General features: G+C 41.3%; 1 protein-coding gene across 2 annotated transcripts in view; it reads left to right on the top strand.

Moving 5' to 3' along the window:
* fat2 (FAT atypical cadherin 2) overlaps nt 1-18401 on the top strand; it is a 141257-nt gene that overhangs the window by 112944 nt on the left and 9912 nt on the right. Inside the window, exons 24-28 of one of the 2 annotated variants that reach the window (XM_023287815.3) lie at nt 1050-1503; nt 6694-6847; nt 14278-14377; nt 14494-14645; nt 16809-17077. In XM_023287815.3, the coding sequence (XP_023143583.2) occupies nt 1050-1503; nt 6694-6847; nt 14278-14377; nt 14494-14645; nt 16809-17077 (1129 nt within the window). Of the gene's footprint in view, nt 1-1049; nt 1504-5844; nt 6038-6693; nt 6848-14277; nt 14378-14493; nt 14646-16808; nt 17078-18401 lie in introns of those variants that run through there. The other variant, XM_055016282.1, reaches the window with a different exon arrangement.

Raw genomic sequence — 18401 nt, 5'->3', positions numbered from 1 at the left:
ATTTGTAATTTCGGCAACACATTGCAAAGGAATTCTGGTTCTTTTGAGTTGGTTATTTGCACGACATCCAGTCATCTTGGTTAAAAACTTCCTTAAATGAGTGTAATATGTGATTCAAATTCTAAGCTTGGATTCGGTTCATTTTCTTGATGGAACTAGATGTCACACAGTTAAAAGTTGAACTCTGCAGATATTCTTTCTATCTCTGATTAATGGTGATTTTTTTTAAAGATAACATGTCTTTCAAACCTGCTTTTGGCATGGAGAGCATTCATGCCAAGAAATTCATAAATAAACGCTGAAAAATGTAACCATGACAAATTTAGCCCGGTTTTAAACAACTTGTCGCTACAAGATTTAGTGTTTTGTCTTCCGACGAAACACTAAATCAGTTCATCTAGGAGTGTAATAACACCGATAAAAACTGCTTGAATTGAACATACAAATCAATATAACAAGCACAACAACATGAAATTACAAAGTCTTAAACATTAAATGTCAACTGCCAGATGTAAAATGTCAACTAAACTTTGAGTTCCTGGTAACACGCCAATAGTTTTGGCCTTTGAAAAGAAAGACGTGTTGCTTGTTTATTTTTAAACCCAAAGGTGTCAGCTTCATTTATCTCAATAAAAAGTCTCAGACCTACACTAAAGGTGGACAACAATGCGGAACATTTATTACTTGACGGTAATAGATTGCAGTGTCATTACAGCGGAATGACATATAAATAATGTCAGCAGTTATTGTTAGTGGTATTTTTATGACTGATAGAGTGTTATAGTACAGTATTATCTGAGGGATTCCTCTGACTTTTTCAAAAACAGACTGAATATCAAATTTGTTAAAGTTACGATTTTTAAACACTTCCTTGTCCTTAATTTTCCCCACTCTCCTACTATTCTAATGACAAAACAGTTTACAAAAGGTGAGAGACTTCAGATTATTCATTAAGTCATAACTTGACTGGGGACTTCTTTATTTCTTCTAGTAAATAAAAATAAGTTTTGCTCATCATTGAGGGATTCTTGCTTGTTTTCCCTCCTCAGCTGACCAGTGGAGAGCTGCAGTTTAGATACAGCTGTGGAAACACCTCCCCCGGCTCTTTGCTGCTCAGATCTGAACCGGTGTCAAACGGCCACTGGCACCACGTCCTGCTGGAGGTCAACTCAACCTCCCTGAGGCTGATCCTGGACCAGCAGCATTCGGCCTCCATCGCCCTGACCGAGCCGTGCCGGATGATGCGATCCCATGGAGCTTTGCTCTTCGCTTCGCTCACCCATGACCCAACTTCAGAGGCCCAGCAGAATCTACAAAACTTCACCGGCTGCCTTGAAGGCCTGCAGCTCAACGGGGAGCCCATTAGGGTGGGTGACACGGCGGACTGGATGGGCTTGGGGAGCAGGAGGGTGTTTGGGGTTTACCAGTGCTGCAGCAGGACAGGAGCCTGCGACAGCAACCCCTGCCAGAACGGAGGTTTCTGCGAGGAAGACGTTACGGGAGGTGAGCAAATGAAAATGTGACTTTTTTGGTTTATTTTCTCAATTTACACTACCTTTCAAAAGTTTAGGGGTCACTTAGAAATGTCCTTATGTTTGAAAGAAAAGCAGTTTTTTTTCAATGAATATAACATTAAATGAATCTTAAATACAGTCTAGACATTGTTAATGTGGTAAATGACTATTCTAGCTGGAAACAGCTGATTTTTAATGGAATATCTCCATAGAGGTACAGAGGAACATTTCCAGCAACCATCACTCCTGTGTTCTAATGCTACATTGTGTTAGCTAATGGTGTTGAAAGGCTCATTGATGATTAGAAAACCTTTGTGCAGTTATGTTAGCACATGGAGAAAAGTGGGAGCTTTCGTGGAAAACATGGAATTGCCTGGGTGACACTAAACTTTTAAACGGTCGTGCATACTAACAGAACCAGTTTGTTTTTTTACCCAAGAGATTCACTCATTGCCTGTTAGACAAATAATCACAGAGCTACTTTGAAAGCAGTAACAGGAAACTATCCACTACATGTTGTCCTTTTTTCTCTGTGGGCTAGAATCAGACTTTGGATGTGTTCAGTTAAAGAAAATACGCAGTGATTCATGTACACACTCGCAGAAGAGCATCCATTTGACCTAAAGGTCTGTATAATTTCCCATCAACATTTAGGGTCATCTGCAGAAATAAAAACAACATCTAGAAACAGTTCAAAAACAACAGCTGTGCATTTAGTTTTCCTCATATAAAACCATAACCTAGATTTTTTAACTATAACACAGATTACTCCTAGAGTGTAAAGACTTAATATTAGATTACATTTAGGTGTAAGAAACCCCCCAAAAAAAACAGCTTAGTTAAATTAATTTAAAAATTGTCCTGAACAGATCAACACAATCATCTGATGATCCACGGCGTAGGTAATGAAACCAAAAGGGCAGACTTGCTTACTTAAGATAATTTTATCCCTGAAGGATCAAACTGACTGGTTTAGCATTAGAAATATAATTAAGTTTTCCAGACGACAACTCATTAACTCATTTCATAGACAGAGGGAGTCCAAAGTGCTTTACATATTGCATTATTAATATTTAAAAGAGGTGGAAAAACAATCAGCCTAAAAAACACCAAATCAATAAAACAACTTGTAGAATATGCAAAAGCAGCACATTAATTAAAAGCAGTAGAGAAAAAAGAACAGTCTTTTGCTAACTTTCTGTTTAAACCAGCACTGGTTTCTTATATGTGATAAAAAGTGGTGACAGCTCCGAGCCCACACTTGATGATCCAAAAAAAACCCTCCAGCAGCTTTGTTCTATTAAAAAACACAGACCCGGGCTAGCAGGCGGCATCGAGGTCGAAATGAGTGTGCATCTTTCGTCAGCTGTCACGCTGCAACAAACTCGTATGACAAGGCCGAAACTAATAATGAGCCGCTACTACTAACAAACTGTTGTCTGTGTTTCCACAGCCTGATATATCTCATTCCTTTGTGCCACGAGGCTCTGTTGTTTTACCAAAAACTACTAAAAAAAAAAAAAAAAAACAGATTAGTAAGCCTCGCTGTGGATGACACGTTCCTTCATTACCATGAACCCACACAGTGGAGTTTATTTGGACCACATACGTCGGCATGCTGCCTCCAACACTCATGCATTCATCCACCATTCGACCCAACAAATACTCAAACCTCTTTTCGTTTTTAGACAATTGCTGATGAAATTCTTTGGGCAACAAGCTGCAAGATATATGAAAAATGTCGGTTTTGGTTTCTTCACTGTAATACACTGCCTCAAACTCCTCCATAGCTGTTCTTATTATTAGATGCAGAAGTAGAATGCGTTGCAGTTTTGGGGTTTTTTTGTATTTAATGTTGTGCAAAATTCTTTCAGTCAGTTAAAACTCAGCTGTTCAAGATGTGTTTGGCCTGAAATCCTTATCTGACTCTTTGGCCCATTTGTGTGACATGCTTTCTTATAACCATTTTAGGTTATCATTAATTGGACCAGTGCATCAGTTCTTCACAAAGCATACAAGATAAAAATAAAATGATGTCAGAGAGGCTTGCAATGTCTTGTTTGTTGCATTGTGCATCACAAAAGAGGATGTTTGACTTATTCTTTACCAGTATAGCAGCTGATAAGCACACCTGCAATTTTACAGATAAAAGACCAGGAGCTTTTAAATATTTTTCTCACGAGTCTCTGTGAAACTGTGGCCCAGAGTGCAGGCAATATGTTCGTCTCTTTCTAGCAGGGTGGATATGAAACCAAACATGAAGCTGAAGAGATAGAAATCTCTGTGCTTTGGAAGAACAGTGTAAACAAAAGAACCCTAAAGCTGATATCGAAACTCTCCGCCTGATGTTATTTCTGTACTGCGGGTTTACCTGTTAGGTCACTGAGCTGCATAATTTCTTATTCCCCCATTTGTACAAAATATCTGCTGTGGCTCTGAGGACAGAGGGTCACAGCAAGGTATTACTTTTCTCGGGTTTTATTCATCATCACGTCAAATCGCATTTCAGTTACGCTTCAGGCACAGAACTCAGTCTGGAACTACAAATGCATGTTCTTTCTCAAAACATCCTTCCAGGTCAAGGAAATACAACCAGACAGGCGGTAAACAACAATGCAGACAGTGGATGGTTCTTTTTACTGCAGAATGTGTAGTCATTCCCCAACGGTGTATCTGAGGCTTCAATTTTGTTTGCTTCCTGAGAAAGTAAAAAGTCAAAGCAAATAACAAGACAGGAGAAAACAGCAGGGTTGAGCTTGTTTTTTTTTTCTTTGTGTGTGTGTATTCCTTTAGGCCTTTTTAGATACTGCTTTATTATGTCAAAGAAACATGTCCCTCTAAAATGAGATTGGCGGCACCAAAAAGAGACGCAACAAAATAATGTAAGCTTTAATGTCTATCCGGTAGCTTTTGGAGCTTTCTGCCAGGAAATGGAGCAGGCTTAAGCATCCTCGCGGGGCGTAAACATAGGATGTGGTTAAAAAAGTTGTTGGTAAAACTCCAGACTGAAACTGATCACAACAATGACTGGAAACAAGCCATAGGTCATCCAGCAAGAGTCAAAAATCAAGCAGACCATTGGCATACACTACTGTTCAAAAGTTTGGGGTCACTTAGAAATGTTCTCATTATTGAAAGAAAAGCAGTTTTTTTCAATGAAAATAACATTACAGTAATCAGAAATCCAGTCTAGACATTGTTAATGTGGTAAATGATTATTCTAGCTGGAAACAGTTGATTTTTAATGGAATATCTCCATAGAGGTACAGAGGAACATTTCCAGCAACCATCACTCCTGTGTTCTAATGCTACATTGTGTTAGCTAATGGTGTTGAAAGGCTAATTGATGACTAGAAAACCCTTGTGCAGTTATGTTAGTACATGGATAAAAGTGTGAAATGTATCTGGGTGACCCCAAACCTTTGAACTGTAGTGTAGATGACTTCATACGGCAACCAAAATCATTGCATATGCGGCCATTTTTTAAGAGTTAAATTATTGCGTGGTTGCATTTCTGGGAAGGTAGCTCCTGCATTAGGTGATGTGGCTGGTAGTCGTACTTATTTCTTCACTCCTTTATTCAAGTCTGACCTGATGTGTGAAACATTTTGCTGTTAAATGAGTTGAGTGAGAGGAGGTGCAGGCAGAGAAAATTTGACTGAGTTGGTGAAGAAGAATAGGTAGTCCACTATGTTTAATCATAGTGGTGAACACTGCACTGGGGCTGGAAAATTAAACAAACATTATTAACAGAGATCACAAATTTGGCTTCCTACAGTTAGCTGAAGATGATTGACTGTAAAAAAAAAATAAATAAATAAAAAAATAGAAAAATAAAATATACTTGTGCTCGTGTAGATAAAACCTAACAGAGAAAGTTGGCAGCAGTCGGTTGTTCCTGTGATAAAGAGACAGTATCTCCCTGCAGGCAGAGAGATACTGGCTGACCTAGTGAAAAAGTAGAAGGACTTTATTAAATCATAATGGGTAAGACAATGCCAGGGGCTGCAGAATTTATTGGAAACTAATCACAATCATGACTTTTGGCTTCCCATAATTAAATGAACATTATCAAATATTGACATTTGACAGAAAACTCTTCTTAGAAAACAGTCCGTGTAAGTCTGTGTAGATTCTCGGTCATCCAGGTCGTGATAATCATAGGAGCTTCAGTAGTTAACAGCTGGACTTCTCTTGTAGGTTCTTGAAGAAGTTTCCGCTTCATCCAAGAGGCTTCTTCAGTTTTAACTGACTATTGAGGAGTTGCAGAATACATAGTCACTCCAGCTCACATGGCTAATTCACTATTCATTCTGTAACTCCCCATTAGTCAGTTGGAACTGAAGAAGCCTCTTGGACGAAGGTGGAACATCTTCAAGAACCTACAAGAGAAGTCCAGTTGATTTCTACTGAAGCTCCTACGAAGTCCATGCAAGTACAATAACTTACTTTCAACTTGGTAAATCTGACATTGAAACACCTCATTTCACTCTTTTTAAGGTAATTGTTGGTCACACACCTGTCTGAATGCCTAACAGCATCTACTGAAGCCTGCATGTGAGGCATTTAACAGTATATTGTGTATTGATATGAAGATGTTGAGAGAGTGAGGAGTTTAGCCTGTGCAGACAACATCCAGGAAAAGGCTTTGCAAATATCGAGTCCGATGCTACCACCAGTGCAAAACTAGGTTATGCAATGACAACTGTTCATCATGTGCTGTTTCAACTAACATAAAGTTTACAACATTGGTGCTACCAGTGCTTCCAGTGGAAATATTAAGACAGTACTGTGTGGAGTTTTAAATAAGTTTAGATGATAAGTGAGAGTTCAAAATATATGTGGGCCAATTATTAGTTTTGTTTGTTTTCCTTTTGTACAAAACTTCTCTATGGCAACAGGATGTGATTCTGTTTTAGTGAAACTGCTATTACACTCCTCCTGGACTTTATGTCATGCATTTCCTCTCAATTATTCACAGGGAGAAAAGCGTTGCTGAGAACTTCGCATTTTTTTTAGGACTGATTTTTCCTCTTAATACCGAACACACTCCAATGTTTTCTGGCTAGATCAGGTTGACCTTTGCTTTGATTATTTTCTGCCTGTAGGGGAAACTCGCCGAGGCTTTGATCAGTCGCTCTTGTCTCAGATGTCTGGGTGTGTTTTATTTACTGTGCAGAGCTGCGCTGCAGGTGTGCGGGACTCTTCCACGGCGCCCGATGCGAGCTGGCCGACAACCCGTGCGCCTCCCAGTCGTGTCCCCACGGCAGGGTGTGTGTTCCCAAGGCTCAAGGTTACATGTGCAACTGCTCGCTGAACAACGCTGAAGCAAGGTAGACACGTGCACACACACCTCATTTTTAATTTATTAACGAACACAGGTTTGAAAAAAGTTGAGAGACCACTGCAGATCTTTCTGAAATAAGCATCTCTACATGGATGACGGCCATTCCATTCCAGTGTCTGTTGACTTCCAACACAAGCACACCTCATTCTTCATTTCTCATCAATCCACCTCATTCACACCTCAATCTAAAGACATGAACTGCACTGAAAACCTTTGGAATGTGATCAAGAGGAAGATGGACGGTCACAAGTCATCAAACATAGCTGAGCTGCTTGAATATTGGCATAAAGTCACCCAACAACAACGTGAAAGACCAGTGGAGAGCATTAAAGCTGTGATTGAAAATCAGGGTTATTCCACCAAACTGTTTACAAGTTTTCTGACTTTTAATGCTGTTTGCAAAAAAACTGTTTTGTTAACTAAAATGTGTTAAACATATTACCCCATGTGCTCCTTCTCTATACTGGGAGAGTTTAATGGATACCTCTTCGCCACTCTCCCCTATGCTTTTTCAGGGCCTACACTGATTTTTAGTAATCAAGGAGAATGGTAAACACTGTTTGAAGCTGACGTACATTTTCAGTATAAATTACAATGTTGCTGTCAAAGTTTAGCATGCGGCTGACCACTATGAACACTGATGAGGGCGGAGATGCAGGCGTGAAGAGCAAATACAGCTATTTAAAAAGGATAAAAAGCTCTGCAGAACTGTGGTGCTACTACAAGGAACAACATGGTACACATAATTACTCCTCGGTGGAGTTATGTGACAATCAGCGTCTGTCTGTCTGTCAGCAACATTACTCAAAAACAAATCAACGGATTTGGATGAAATTTTCAGGGAAGGCCAGAAATGACACAAGGACCAAGTGATTAGATTTTGGCAGTGATGCAGCTTATAGTCTGGATCCACGGATTTGTTAAAGATTTCTGTATCATTGCCAGATAGCGGCACGACGTCACTGTAACCATGACAACAAGTGAATACTACATCAGCTGTATGCTGATGATCACATAATTGTGATCCTACTAAAAATCAACTATTGCAGACTTATTGGGATTTATCTATCGGAAATGATACAAGGAACAGTTGATTAAATTGTGGAGGTGTTTCCGAGTCCCATCAATTTCCACCGTCTGCTACATATTTAGGTCATGCGATTCGGTATCCATACATAACGTACACATGCATAACACACTCCTGTGCTCAGCACGCGGTCATTTCGATTGTAGGTACTTCTATATTAAATATCAGCATTCTATATTGCCGTGATTATTTTTTCAAGATTTCAGCCATCGGCAATGATACAGTGACTGAGCAGCCTTGGTGGAGTACTGCAGTCTCCGAGTTCTTTTCTTGTTTGATCAATTATTGATATAGAATATTGGTACGACTGCACCTTTAAGTGAAAATGCTGGCTACATTAAATCTGAAATAAATATGTAAAGAAACAAAATGAAAACAACTTGATTCTATTTATGATTGCATTCTTTATCATAAAATAAGAGCTTAAACAATTTACAATTGATTAACCGTGTCTTTTTAAATAAAATTCGCTTGGCAGAGCTTCCATTCATGCTCTTTCAGCTGTTTTACGTAATCAGTGTTGAAGACCCGCAACCTCCCAAATGTCTTGTGGTCAAACGGATGACACACACCCCCACAAATTTGTAATTAAATACACAGAGGTATTATCATGATTCCACCAAGGCCAGCTAAACGCAACACAACCCTCATTATATGCAGCGTCACTTGCACTGAAATACACGCCGGCATTCTAAAAAACGACGTGCACGGCCTTGAATTTGCATGTATATGTGATTGGACTTACATACTCCACACACACAGTCAAATACACACTCATTCTTAAACCAGCTAGTTGTATTCCACTCACACCACCAGCGGCGGCATGACAAAATTACGGCTGCATTTGCATATTCTTCCTTTCATTAAAGCCGCCTGTGGAATTGCACGCATGTTCCAGGTGGGGTTTTGATTTACTTGGCGAATGAAAAATGACCGCTGGTGGACCGTAATTGCAGGAAGTGTGAGTTTGCTGAGTGATTTGTAAAAACAGGCAGATATGTTTTTACTATGCCACGTACTGTAATCAGTTGGTGCAGTGGACAGCAGCACATATAGGAGGAGGAGTATAATCTGCATGACAAATGGTGTCAAACATAAACAAAAAAGAAACGGCAACTGTGTTAATCAAAAACTCTTTTCAAGCTGCTCCCTCACAGGAAAAATGAATAAATGTCCGCTGAGTTTTTGCTCTGTAAAAGTGCCGTTGGAATATACTTTCAGAGAAATACAGCAAGGGAATTTAGCACCTGGGAAATGAGCGCAGGCAGTTTTATGTAAAACAAGATGATAGCTTTTTGTCAGTGTCGCGGCACCAGCACTTAGCAATCAGAGTTCTGCCAGTATGTCCTCGGGGTGGTGTTCCGTGCCTGTGCCTGGAAGATGGAAGGCTGCGCCGAGGCACACCCACTGCCTCCCCCCTCTGGCTCCCCCTGCCCGTCACCCCCGCTCTACCAGAATTCAACAAGCTGCCAAATCCCCACCATCATCAGCTTCAGACAACCTCGGCAGCCCTCCCTCAGAAACTGCCATTTTGCTAACCTTCGCCCACTTCCACGGACCTCACAGCCTTGTCCCCAGAAGCCCTCCCCTAATCACACATCCACACTTCACCTGAACTTTGCCCTCTTCAACACCCGCTCCGTCACCAGCAAAGGCCACATTCTACAATTATTCATCCTGGACAATAAACTGGACTTCCTCTGTCTAACCGAAACATGGCACAAACCACTGGACTTCTACCCACTCAACCAAGCCACTCCCTCCGGATACACGTACCTCAACTCACCCCGCCCAGAAGGTCGAGGAGGCGGCATCGCAGTCATCCACAAACAGCTCTTCACAACCATCCCACTTTCCATCCCTGCCTCCCCCTCCTTTGAACACCTTGTTTTTAAATTACCCGGTCACACCCCAATGGTCACTGCTATCATTTACCGCCCACCTAAACCAAACCCCTCATTTCTCCCTGACTTTTCCCACTTTGCCACCCAGCTATTAGCTACATCTCCGTCAGTCCTCATCCTTGGTGACTTCAACTTTCACATCGACAACCTTCACAGTAAATCTGCCTCTGACTTCCTAGACCTCCTACAATCACTCAACCTCACCCAGCATGTCAATTTCCCCACCCACAACCATGGACACATCCTCGATCTGGTTTGCTCCTCTGGTCTTACAGTCCTAAATATCTCCAGCTGTCATCTCTCCATCTCTGACCACCTAGCAATAACTATGGACATCAGCCTCCCCACCCCCCTGCCCAAGGAAAAACGGACAATCTTTTTTAGAAACACCAGATCACTCTCCCCCTCTGTATTCTCCGCCTCACTGACCACTGCATTGTCCATCTCCCCTCCCCCATCAATCAATAACCCCACTGACCTCATCAACCACTACAATCATACTCTCTCTTCCTGTCTTGATCAGCTTGCTCCCCTCAAATCCAAATTAGTCACTTTCTCCCACTCTGCTCCATGGTACACCCCCGAACTCCACCTCATGAAAGCCCATAAACGACAGCTGGAACGTCTTGTCAAGAAAACAAACCTGACAGTTCACCGCCAAGCCTACTCCGACTTCCTCCAACAATACAAAGACGCCCTGAAATCCGCACGGTCCACTTTCTACTCTGACCTGATCAATACCAGCTCCAACAACCCCAAGTCCCTCTTCTCAACTGTCAATAAACTCCTTGCCCCCCCGGACACCGTCTCAAACTCGTTCACCACCGACAAGTGCAACCTATTCCTCTCTTTTTTCCATAACAAAATCATCTCCATCCACAGCAGCCTTGTCACCTCCCCCACCTCACTTGATCCCCCCTCTCCTCCACCAAACCCTCTGAACTTTCCCCCCCTGGCCCACTTCTCGCCCGTTTCCCCCCTGGACCTGCCCAAATTCATCACTGGAACTAAAAACTCCACATCCTGCCTGGACCCCATCCCCACTGACCTCCTCAAAAACTGCCTCCCTGTTATCTCCCCCCTCATCTCTAACATCATCAACACTTCCCTCAGTACTGGCTGTGTCCCCTCACCCCTCAAGCTCGCCTCTGTCTCCCCAATCCTCAAAAAACCTGGTTTGGATCCAACCTCCCCTCACAACTTCCGGCCCATCTCCAACCTCCCCTTCTTATCCAAAACATTAGAACGTGTCGTCGCTGCCCAGTTGAAAACTCATCTCACCTCCAACAACCTGTATGAAACCTTTCAATCCGGATTCCGCTCTCATCACAGCACTGAAACCGCTCTCCTCAAGGTCACCAACGATCTCCTCCTCTCCTCAGACTCCGGACAAGTCACCATCCTCATTCTTCTCGACCTCTCTGCAGCATTTGACACAATCAATCACTCCATCCTCCTGTCCCGCCTTCAATCCTCCATTAACATCACCGGCACCGCCCTCACCTGGTTCACATCATATCTCACAAATCGACAACAATTCATCAAGGTCAACAACTGCACATCCGCCACCGCCCCCCTGTCCCATGGTGTCCCTCAAGGATCAGTCCTTGGCCCCCTCCTCTTTATCCTGTACCTCCTCCCCCTCGGCAACATCATCCGCCGCCACAACCTACACTTCCATTGCTATGCCGACGATATCCAACTCTACATCTCCACCAACACCACCGCCACCACCACCCTCCCCTCTCTCTCCAGCTGCCTGGCCGACATTAAATCCTGGATGAGGAAAAATTTTCTCCTGCTAAACTGCGACAAGACTGATCTCATCTTTATTGGACCTAAATCACTCACACCATTTCCCCACTCCCCCATTACCATTGATAACACCACCCTATCTCCTTCTGCTCACATCCGCAACCTCGGTGTGATATTTGACAGCAACCTCACTTTTGAACCCCACATTAATCAGATCACCAAAACTGCCTATTTCCATCTCCGCAACATCGCCCGTCTCCGCCCCTTCCTCTCCTTCTCAGCCGCTGAAACCCTCATTCATGCCTTCGTCACTTCCCGCCTTGACTACTGCAATAGCATTCTCTTCGGCTCCACCTCCAAAGTTCTCAATAAACTTCAACTCATTCAAAACTCTGCTGCCCGACTCCTCACCCGAACCTGTTCTCACGACCATATCACCCCCGTCCTGCAGAACCTCCATTGGCTCCCCATTTCACACCGCATCCAGTACAAACTGCTTCTCCTCACCTTCAAGTCCATCCATAATCTTGCCCCCTCTTACCTTACCGATTTGCTCCTCCCCTACACCCCCCCCAGGAATCTCCGTTCCTCCCACACAAGCCTCCTTTCCATCCCGCACAGGACCAGCCGGCGACATTGGGGGGACAGAGCCTTCGCCATCGCCGCCCCCGCACTCTGGAACTCACTCCCCCATGCCCTCCGTGACTGCACCAACCTCACCACATTTAAATCCCTTTTAAAGACTCACCTTTTTAGATCTGCTTTCCTTAAGTGATTCTGTATTTTATCTTGAACTTGTTTTACTACCTACTGATTTTAATTAACAGTTTTGTTTTATCTTATTGTATTTTATGTACAGCGTCTTTGAGTTTTTGGAAAAGCGCTTTATAAATGAAATTTATTATTATTATTATTATTATTATTATTTTATTATCATCAGCCAAATGTAACCTTCACTCAAGGGCCAAGATGGCGGCCTTTGCGCTGCTTTGGTGCCCTTGTTCACATTCGCGTACTCACAGGCATTAAAAGTAGTTGTTTAAAGGGAAACTCTTGGTTTATGGACACAACAATTCCAGGAATGGCAAAACTTAAATTATAATGTTTTGGTTTACCATAAAGAATAACTTCGTTTCTGCCTAGCTTGACACAAAAAATCACAACCTTTAGGGTAATTTAAAACTCATTCTTAACTCTGGAGTTGCAAATGATTAGTAGATTAATAATGAATTCATTTAAATAAGTTGTAAGAACATTGCTAGAATCAAGGATTTCCTGTCTAGAGAAGACACAGATAAACTTGTTCATGCATTTATTTTCAGTAGGTTAGATTATTGTAATGGTGTCTTTACAAGTCTTAGCAAGAAATCAGTCAAGCAGCTGATCCAGAACGCTGCTGCCAGAGTCCTAAATAACACCAAATCACTGCACTGGCTTCCTGTTAGTCAAAGGATAGAGTTCAAAATCTTACTCTTGGTCTACAAAGCACTGAATGGTCTTGGACCAAAATACATCCTGGACTTATTATCTCCATATGAAGGAGCCAGAGTCCTCAGGTCATCAGAGACAGGTTTACTGTGTGTTCCCAGAACCAGAACCAAAAATAGTGAAGCAGCATTCAGCTATTCTGCTCCTCACCTGTGGAACAAACTTCCTGAACACCTGAGGTCTGCTCAAACTGTCGGCTCTTTAAATCAGGCCTGAAAACCAGATTGTTTACTGCAGCTTTCTCTTAGATGCTCAGTTGATTTTCTTGACTTTTAATGCACTTTTATGTTTCATTTCTATGATTTTAATGTCTACTTTTAAATCATCTTCATGATTAATTTTGAAGTTCTGCGATGACTGTATTTCTTTGCCATTGTAAATCACCTTGAATTGCCTTGTGTATGAATTGTGCTTTACAAATGAACTTGCCTTGCCTAAAACAACTCGTGAGCAATCTTAGGCTTTTGGATATAATAACTGGTATTTTGTGACATTTTGTGACATTTTATACACCAAACTATTAATCAGTTATTCTAGAAAACAATGTGAAAAGTAATTGGGGTTGAAAACTATTTTATGCATCCCACTCGTGCTCTGCCTACTTTGGAGATCTTAAATGCACCTGTCTGGAATTTTTCACCTAAAGTGGTGGAATTTCTTTTCGAATCTATTACGGTTTTCTGTTGGAGGCCATGCAGAGTTTGCCTGATTATTGTTTCCAAGTTAACATCCATAAGAATTTGTATGTGCAGAATGTTACATATCAAACTTTATTATATTGCAATGCTAAACCCATGACAATCACATTCTAGATGTCTGCAATCTAATGCATATCATGCATTTCAATAACTGTGGGCGTTAAGGCATTAGCATACTGACATTATTATTCAGCTCAAAGCTCCGCTGAACCTCAGCACAGCAGAGGTAGACAAAGAATGGACTAAAGCCGAAGCGGTTTTGACAATGTAGACAGGCTGAGTCTGTGATATCTGACTAATGTAACAGCATTTCCTTTGGTGTCACCCTCAGGGAAGACATTTTGCCCCAGTAGAGGCCCAAAAATTACAATAATATGGCTTTTGGGACCTTGTGGGGCTACTGATGGAGCAACTGAGCCTTCATGGACTGAACCATTAAACACTGCAAACACACTCAACATAAATCTGTCTTCTAATCGTTCAGGTGCCACAATGAGTTTGAAGTCTGTTCACCGAATCTGTGTCCTGGAGGGTTTGACTGTAAAGTCACCGATGGCTCCATCCACTGTGACCTGCAGCATCTGGTCAGTCAGAACAAATGGATTGGAATGGTTTGGTGCAAATCTTAAAGTTCTGTTCACAGCATTAAACTTCCACCGGTGTCTTAAGTCATTCTAAACTCGTGCTGTCCATTCGTCAGGTGTCTCCTGAGGTGATTGGCTATGTGGAAATCATTGAGATCGGAGCCAGTGTGCTTGGATTGCTCTTATTGGTCGGTGTCTTCGTTTGCATCAGGAAACGATATGTTCAGCAGAAGAAGAAAAAACCTGTCTGTGTGCAGGACTCCAATGGGTAAGAGGGAATTTTTGTGTCTACAGTAAATCCTGATGATATCCCATAAGTCCAGGATCTTTTTTTTTTTTTTACACTATAATAAAAACATATGATGGAACGATATGATGCTTTAGCCGTCAGACCGTAATGACTGTAAAAGTCCCATGTTTACCAGCTGCTTCTATTATAATATGTTGAAAAGCTAACAAATCAAGTGTTACAACAGCTTTCTTGACTTTTTGCACCGTGTACTGTTCTGAAGTTCAGAATTAAATGTGCATTTAATAAAGACTGAGGGGAGGTAGCTGACCTGGAACACGAAGTGGCTGGAGGGGAATCTGATCCCAGCAGTAATGGAATTTCTTCAATTATACATCTGCGAAGTTGTAGAGGCACTTGAGGAGAAACACTTTCTCTTGCAAAGATGTTTTTTTTGCAACACTAGACCAGGCTCAGAATTGATCTGTTCACCCTACATCTGCCCAAACATCCACTTACATACCACATACAACATACCACAGGGCAGAAAATGTACAAAACTTCCTGACGTGCACACAGCCCGAACATACTGTATTAGTGTTAGCAACATTATTACCCATTTGGAGTCATGTCCAGCCGGTCCACAGATAAAGAACTCTTCTCAAAAAGAACAACAAAAAAGAGACAGACTTGTCCTCCTTTCCATTATGTAGACAGTATGGGAAGGTGTTGGCTCCATGTCTGAATGAGCCCCCTGGTCACTTTTCTTTATTAGGTATCGCTTTGAACAAGTCTGAACTTCATGCAGTCACATTAATGTATCGGCACAGAGATTTGATTAGCAATAATCAGGCTACTACTGCAGATACCCTGCTCTGAGACTGTAGCTGTGTTTCCACATAACTGTTGCAGGAATTTTGAAATTGTGCACAAAAAAAAAAAAACTTCAAATCTGGTTCGTTTCCAGCTGTTTTGGAGGGATTAAACTGGGTTGCCTGGGAAAATTGAGAGGATTTTTTTAAATTTAACTTAAGTTTTCATTAACGTCTTCAAATGTGATACCTAAAATGCAAAAACACAAAAAGAAAGGAATGCTTCTGAAACCAAAAAAATCTCCACAACAATTTTTTTTTTAATTGTGAAAACGGCTCAGACTTCTACGGAAAAACAATATGGATAGCTGCAATGGAGTTTAAGACTCAGCCTGAAGATTTCTGCTACTCAATAATGAACGCTCACCTGTCTGATATGATTTGCCATTAGATCCTGATCAACCCTGTCCTCCATGTTGATAAGCCTAATATCAGAATATCAGTCAGAATTTATTTATATAGCACTTTTGTTCAAAAAAATGCAAAAAACCGGAACAAACAACCCACACGGTCAAGTTATCAATAAAGCACTCCAAAACACAGTGATTGAGGAACTGAGGAAACTCTGTTCTATTTATTACGTGCAATGAGGAAACACTAGATGGCATATAATGACATAAAATAAGCGAGATCAATAGATAAAATAAAATGAATGAAATAAAATATCTAACAGATGGATAGAAATAAAAATAAATACATAAAATACAGTATTGTATATACATATAACAGAATAATAAATGATAAAAATGAAGTAAGAAACCATACATTAATAGACTGACATATGTAAATAAATACAGAAATCAAAAGAGTAATAAATAAAAGCTGTCAAATCAATCAAAAGTTTGACTTAAAAGGCAGGTTTGCCTTTAAATATATATTATAGAATCGAACAGCCACTTTGTTGTCATTCATAACATACACTAATTAGTGCACATCTGAGCGAAATTTCAGTGCATTAGCACACCATCGGCCTGGTAAAAAAAAGTAAATCAAAAATACATGTATTAGATATCACAATATATACATTGTAAAAGTAGTATGCTATGTTGATACATATATGAATTGTGCACTCCACATATGGACAGTAAAAACAGTACAGTATTATACTAATAATGTTACACTATTACTTTAGTCTTTTGTTCAACCTTGATGTACAGCATAATCTTATGACAAACAAAATGTATATCCCATAGTCTTTTCTGTTTTATGTGAACACATGCATGAAGAACATCACCAGTGACCTGAATGACTTTACCGGAGTGATAAAACCATCAATGATACATACCCTGCGTCTAAACAGGACTAAACATGTCTCTTTTGTCTCCCACAGCTACTTCCAGCCCAACCTGGCCAAGAGCCTCAAAGCAAACTCTGAAGAAGTCAACCCCATTGAGCTGAATTCGTTGGTCGGCCGAGCCAGCGACCACGACCACACGCCGTTCAGGTCGCTACGGCCACGTAGCCAGATCGGTTCGTCGGGAGGCGTATCTCCAAAGACGCATGGGCCAGTGGTGTGCAGCGTGGCCCCCAACCTTCCCGCCAGGCCGCCGTCCAGCTCCGACAACGACTCTATCAGGAAGAACCACTGGGACTACGAAGGTGTGTCTCTATGTTCGCTCAAGTCTCCAAAGCTCTCATTTGATTTGGTTTAAATCAGTGCAGGACCAATAAATCAGCATCAAAATGATTGAAGCCTGCCAGGTATTTAAGGGTTTATTGAGAGAGTGGTGCATCATGGGAAACACGGGGCTATCTGTAGAGTCATGCAACGCTAGTTAAACTTTGGAAGATGAAACATTTGTAGACGAGGGATAACATCAAGAAGCGATGGAACACTATACGAAGAACAGCATGAGGAACAGCACATAATTTGATCAACTGTTGGTATAAAAATAGGGATTATTGCATCTTAAGGTGAAAATGCTGGTGACGTGCTTCTGTCTCACTTTTAATCAAAATAAAAACTATTCGAAGACAATTTCGATGAGGCCAACTGAACACGATAACGTCAGGAAACCGTGATTTCCGTGGTTCATGTCTGTACGTTTTTACTTTTCCATTTCTCCCCTCACTGTTCCTGTGACCTCCTTCATTCAACATCTCTTGCTCTCTTCTTTTGTCCTGTCAAACCCATTAAATTTCTCCCTCCTCTGTCTGTCATTTCCTCTCTCTCGGTGTTGTCCTTTTGTATGTTCGATCTCGGTCTCTCCCATCTTTTCCTGTTGCAGTGTTTTTCTGTCACCTCCTTTCTAAACCCTGTCACTAACATGAAGGGATGCATTAGAGGGGATGCGCCTGCCGACTAAAGGAAATGCGCTGAAATTTAGCGCACAAAATAGTTCAATCTTAAGTGCAGCTTTGATTGGCCTGTTATAAATTACCGTACAGCACAATGTTTTGATTATTTGCATTCTGTCTCATATTAAATCTCCTCCTCATTATGTCAGCACTCTGACATAGCTCTAGAAATGCGTATGCTGGTCTACATTATGCATGAGGTGTGTACATTCTCACTGCAGATGTGGAAACAGATTTCAAGAAGTTAGCATGACAATCAGAGACGCATCAATAGGAACCGTGCCAGGTTGGAATAAACTGGAATTCTCCTTTAAGTTCCCCTTTTTTACTCTCGTTTTTGCACAAGTAAAAGCATATGTAGTAGTCATGTAGGCACCTTTATAGGGCACCTAATTTGCTAGCGAAGGAATGCACACTTTAGAACTGGCGGTATTCAGTCTGCATGATAAAAAATGAAAATAGTTCTTACATTGTTTGCAGCCTAAAGAATTTGCTGAATCTGAACACCTGTGTTTTACACTGCTGATAAAAGGGATTTAGAATAGTACAAAAATGTTCTTGCGTAAGGCCTATTGTCTCTACCTACATTTCTGCATTCTCTATTTTTTCACTGCTTTTTTTCACC

Source organism: Amphiprion ocellaris, chromosome 13 (assembly GCF_022539595.1).
Source record: "Amphiprion ocellaris isolate individual 3 ecotype Okinawa chromosome 13, ASM2253959v1, whole genome shotgun sequence".
NCBI lineage: Eukaryota > Metazoa > Chordata > Actinopteri > Pomacentridae > Amphiprion > Amphiprion ocellaris.
This window is presented reverse-complemented; position numbering and strand designations above follow the sequence as displayed.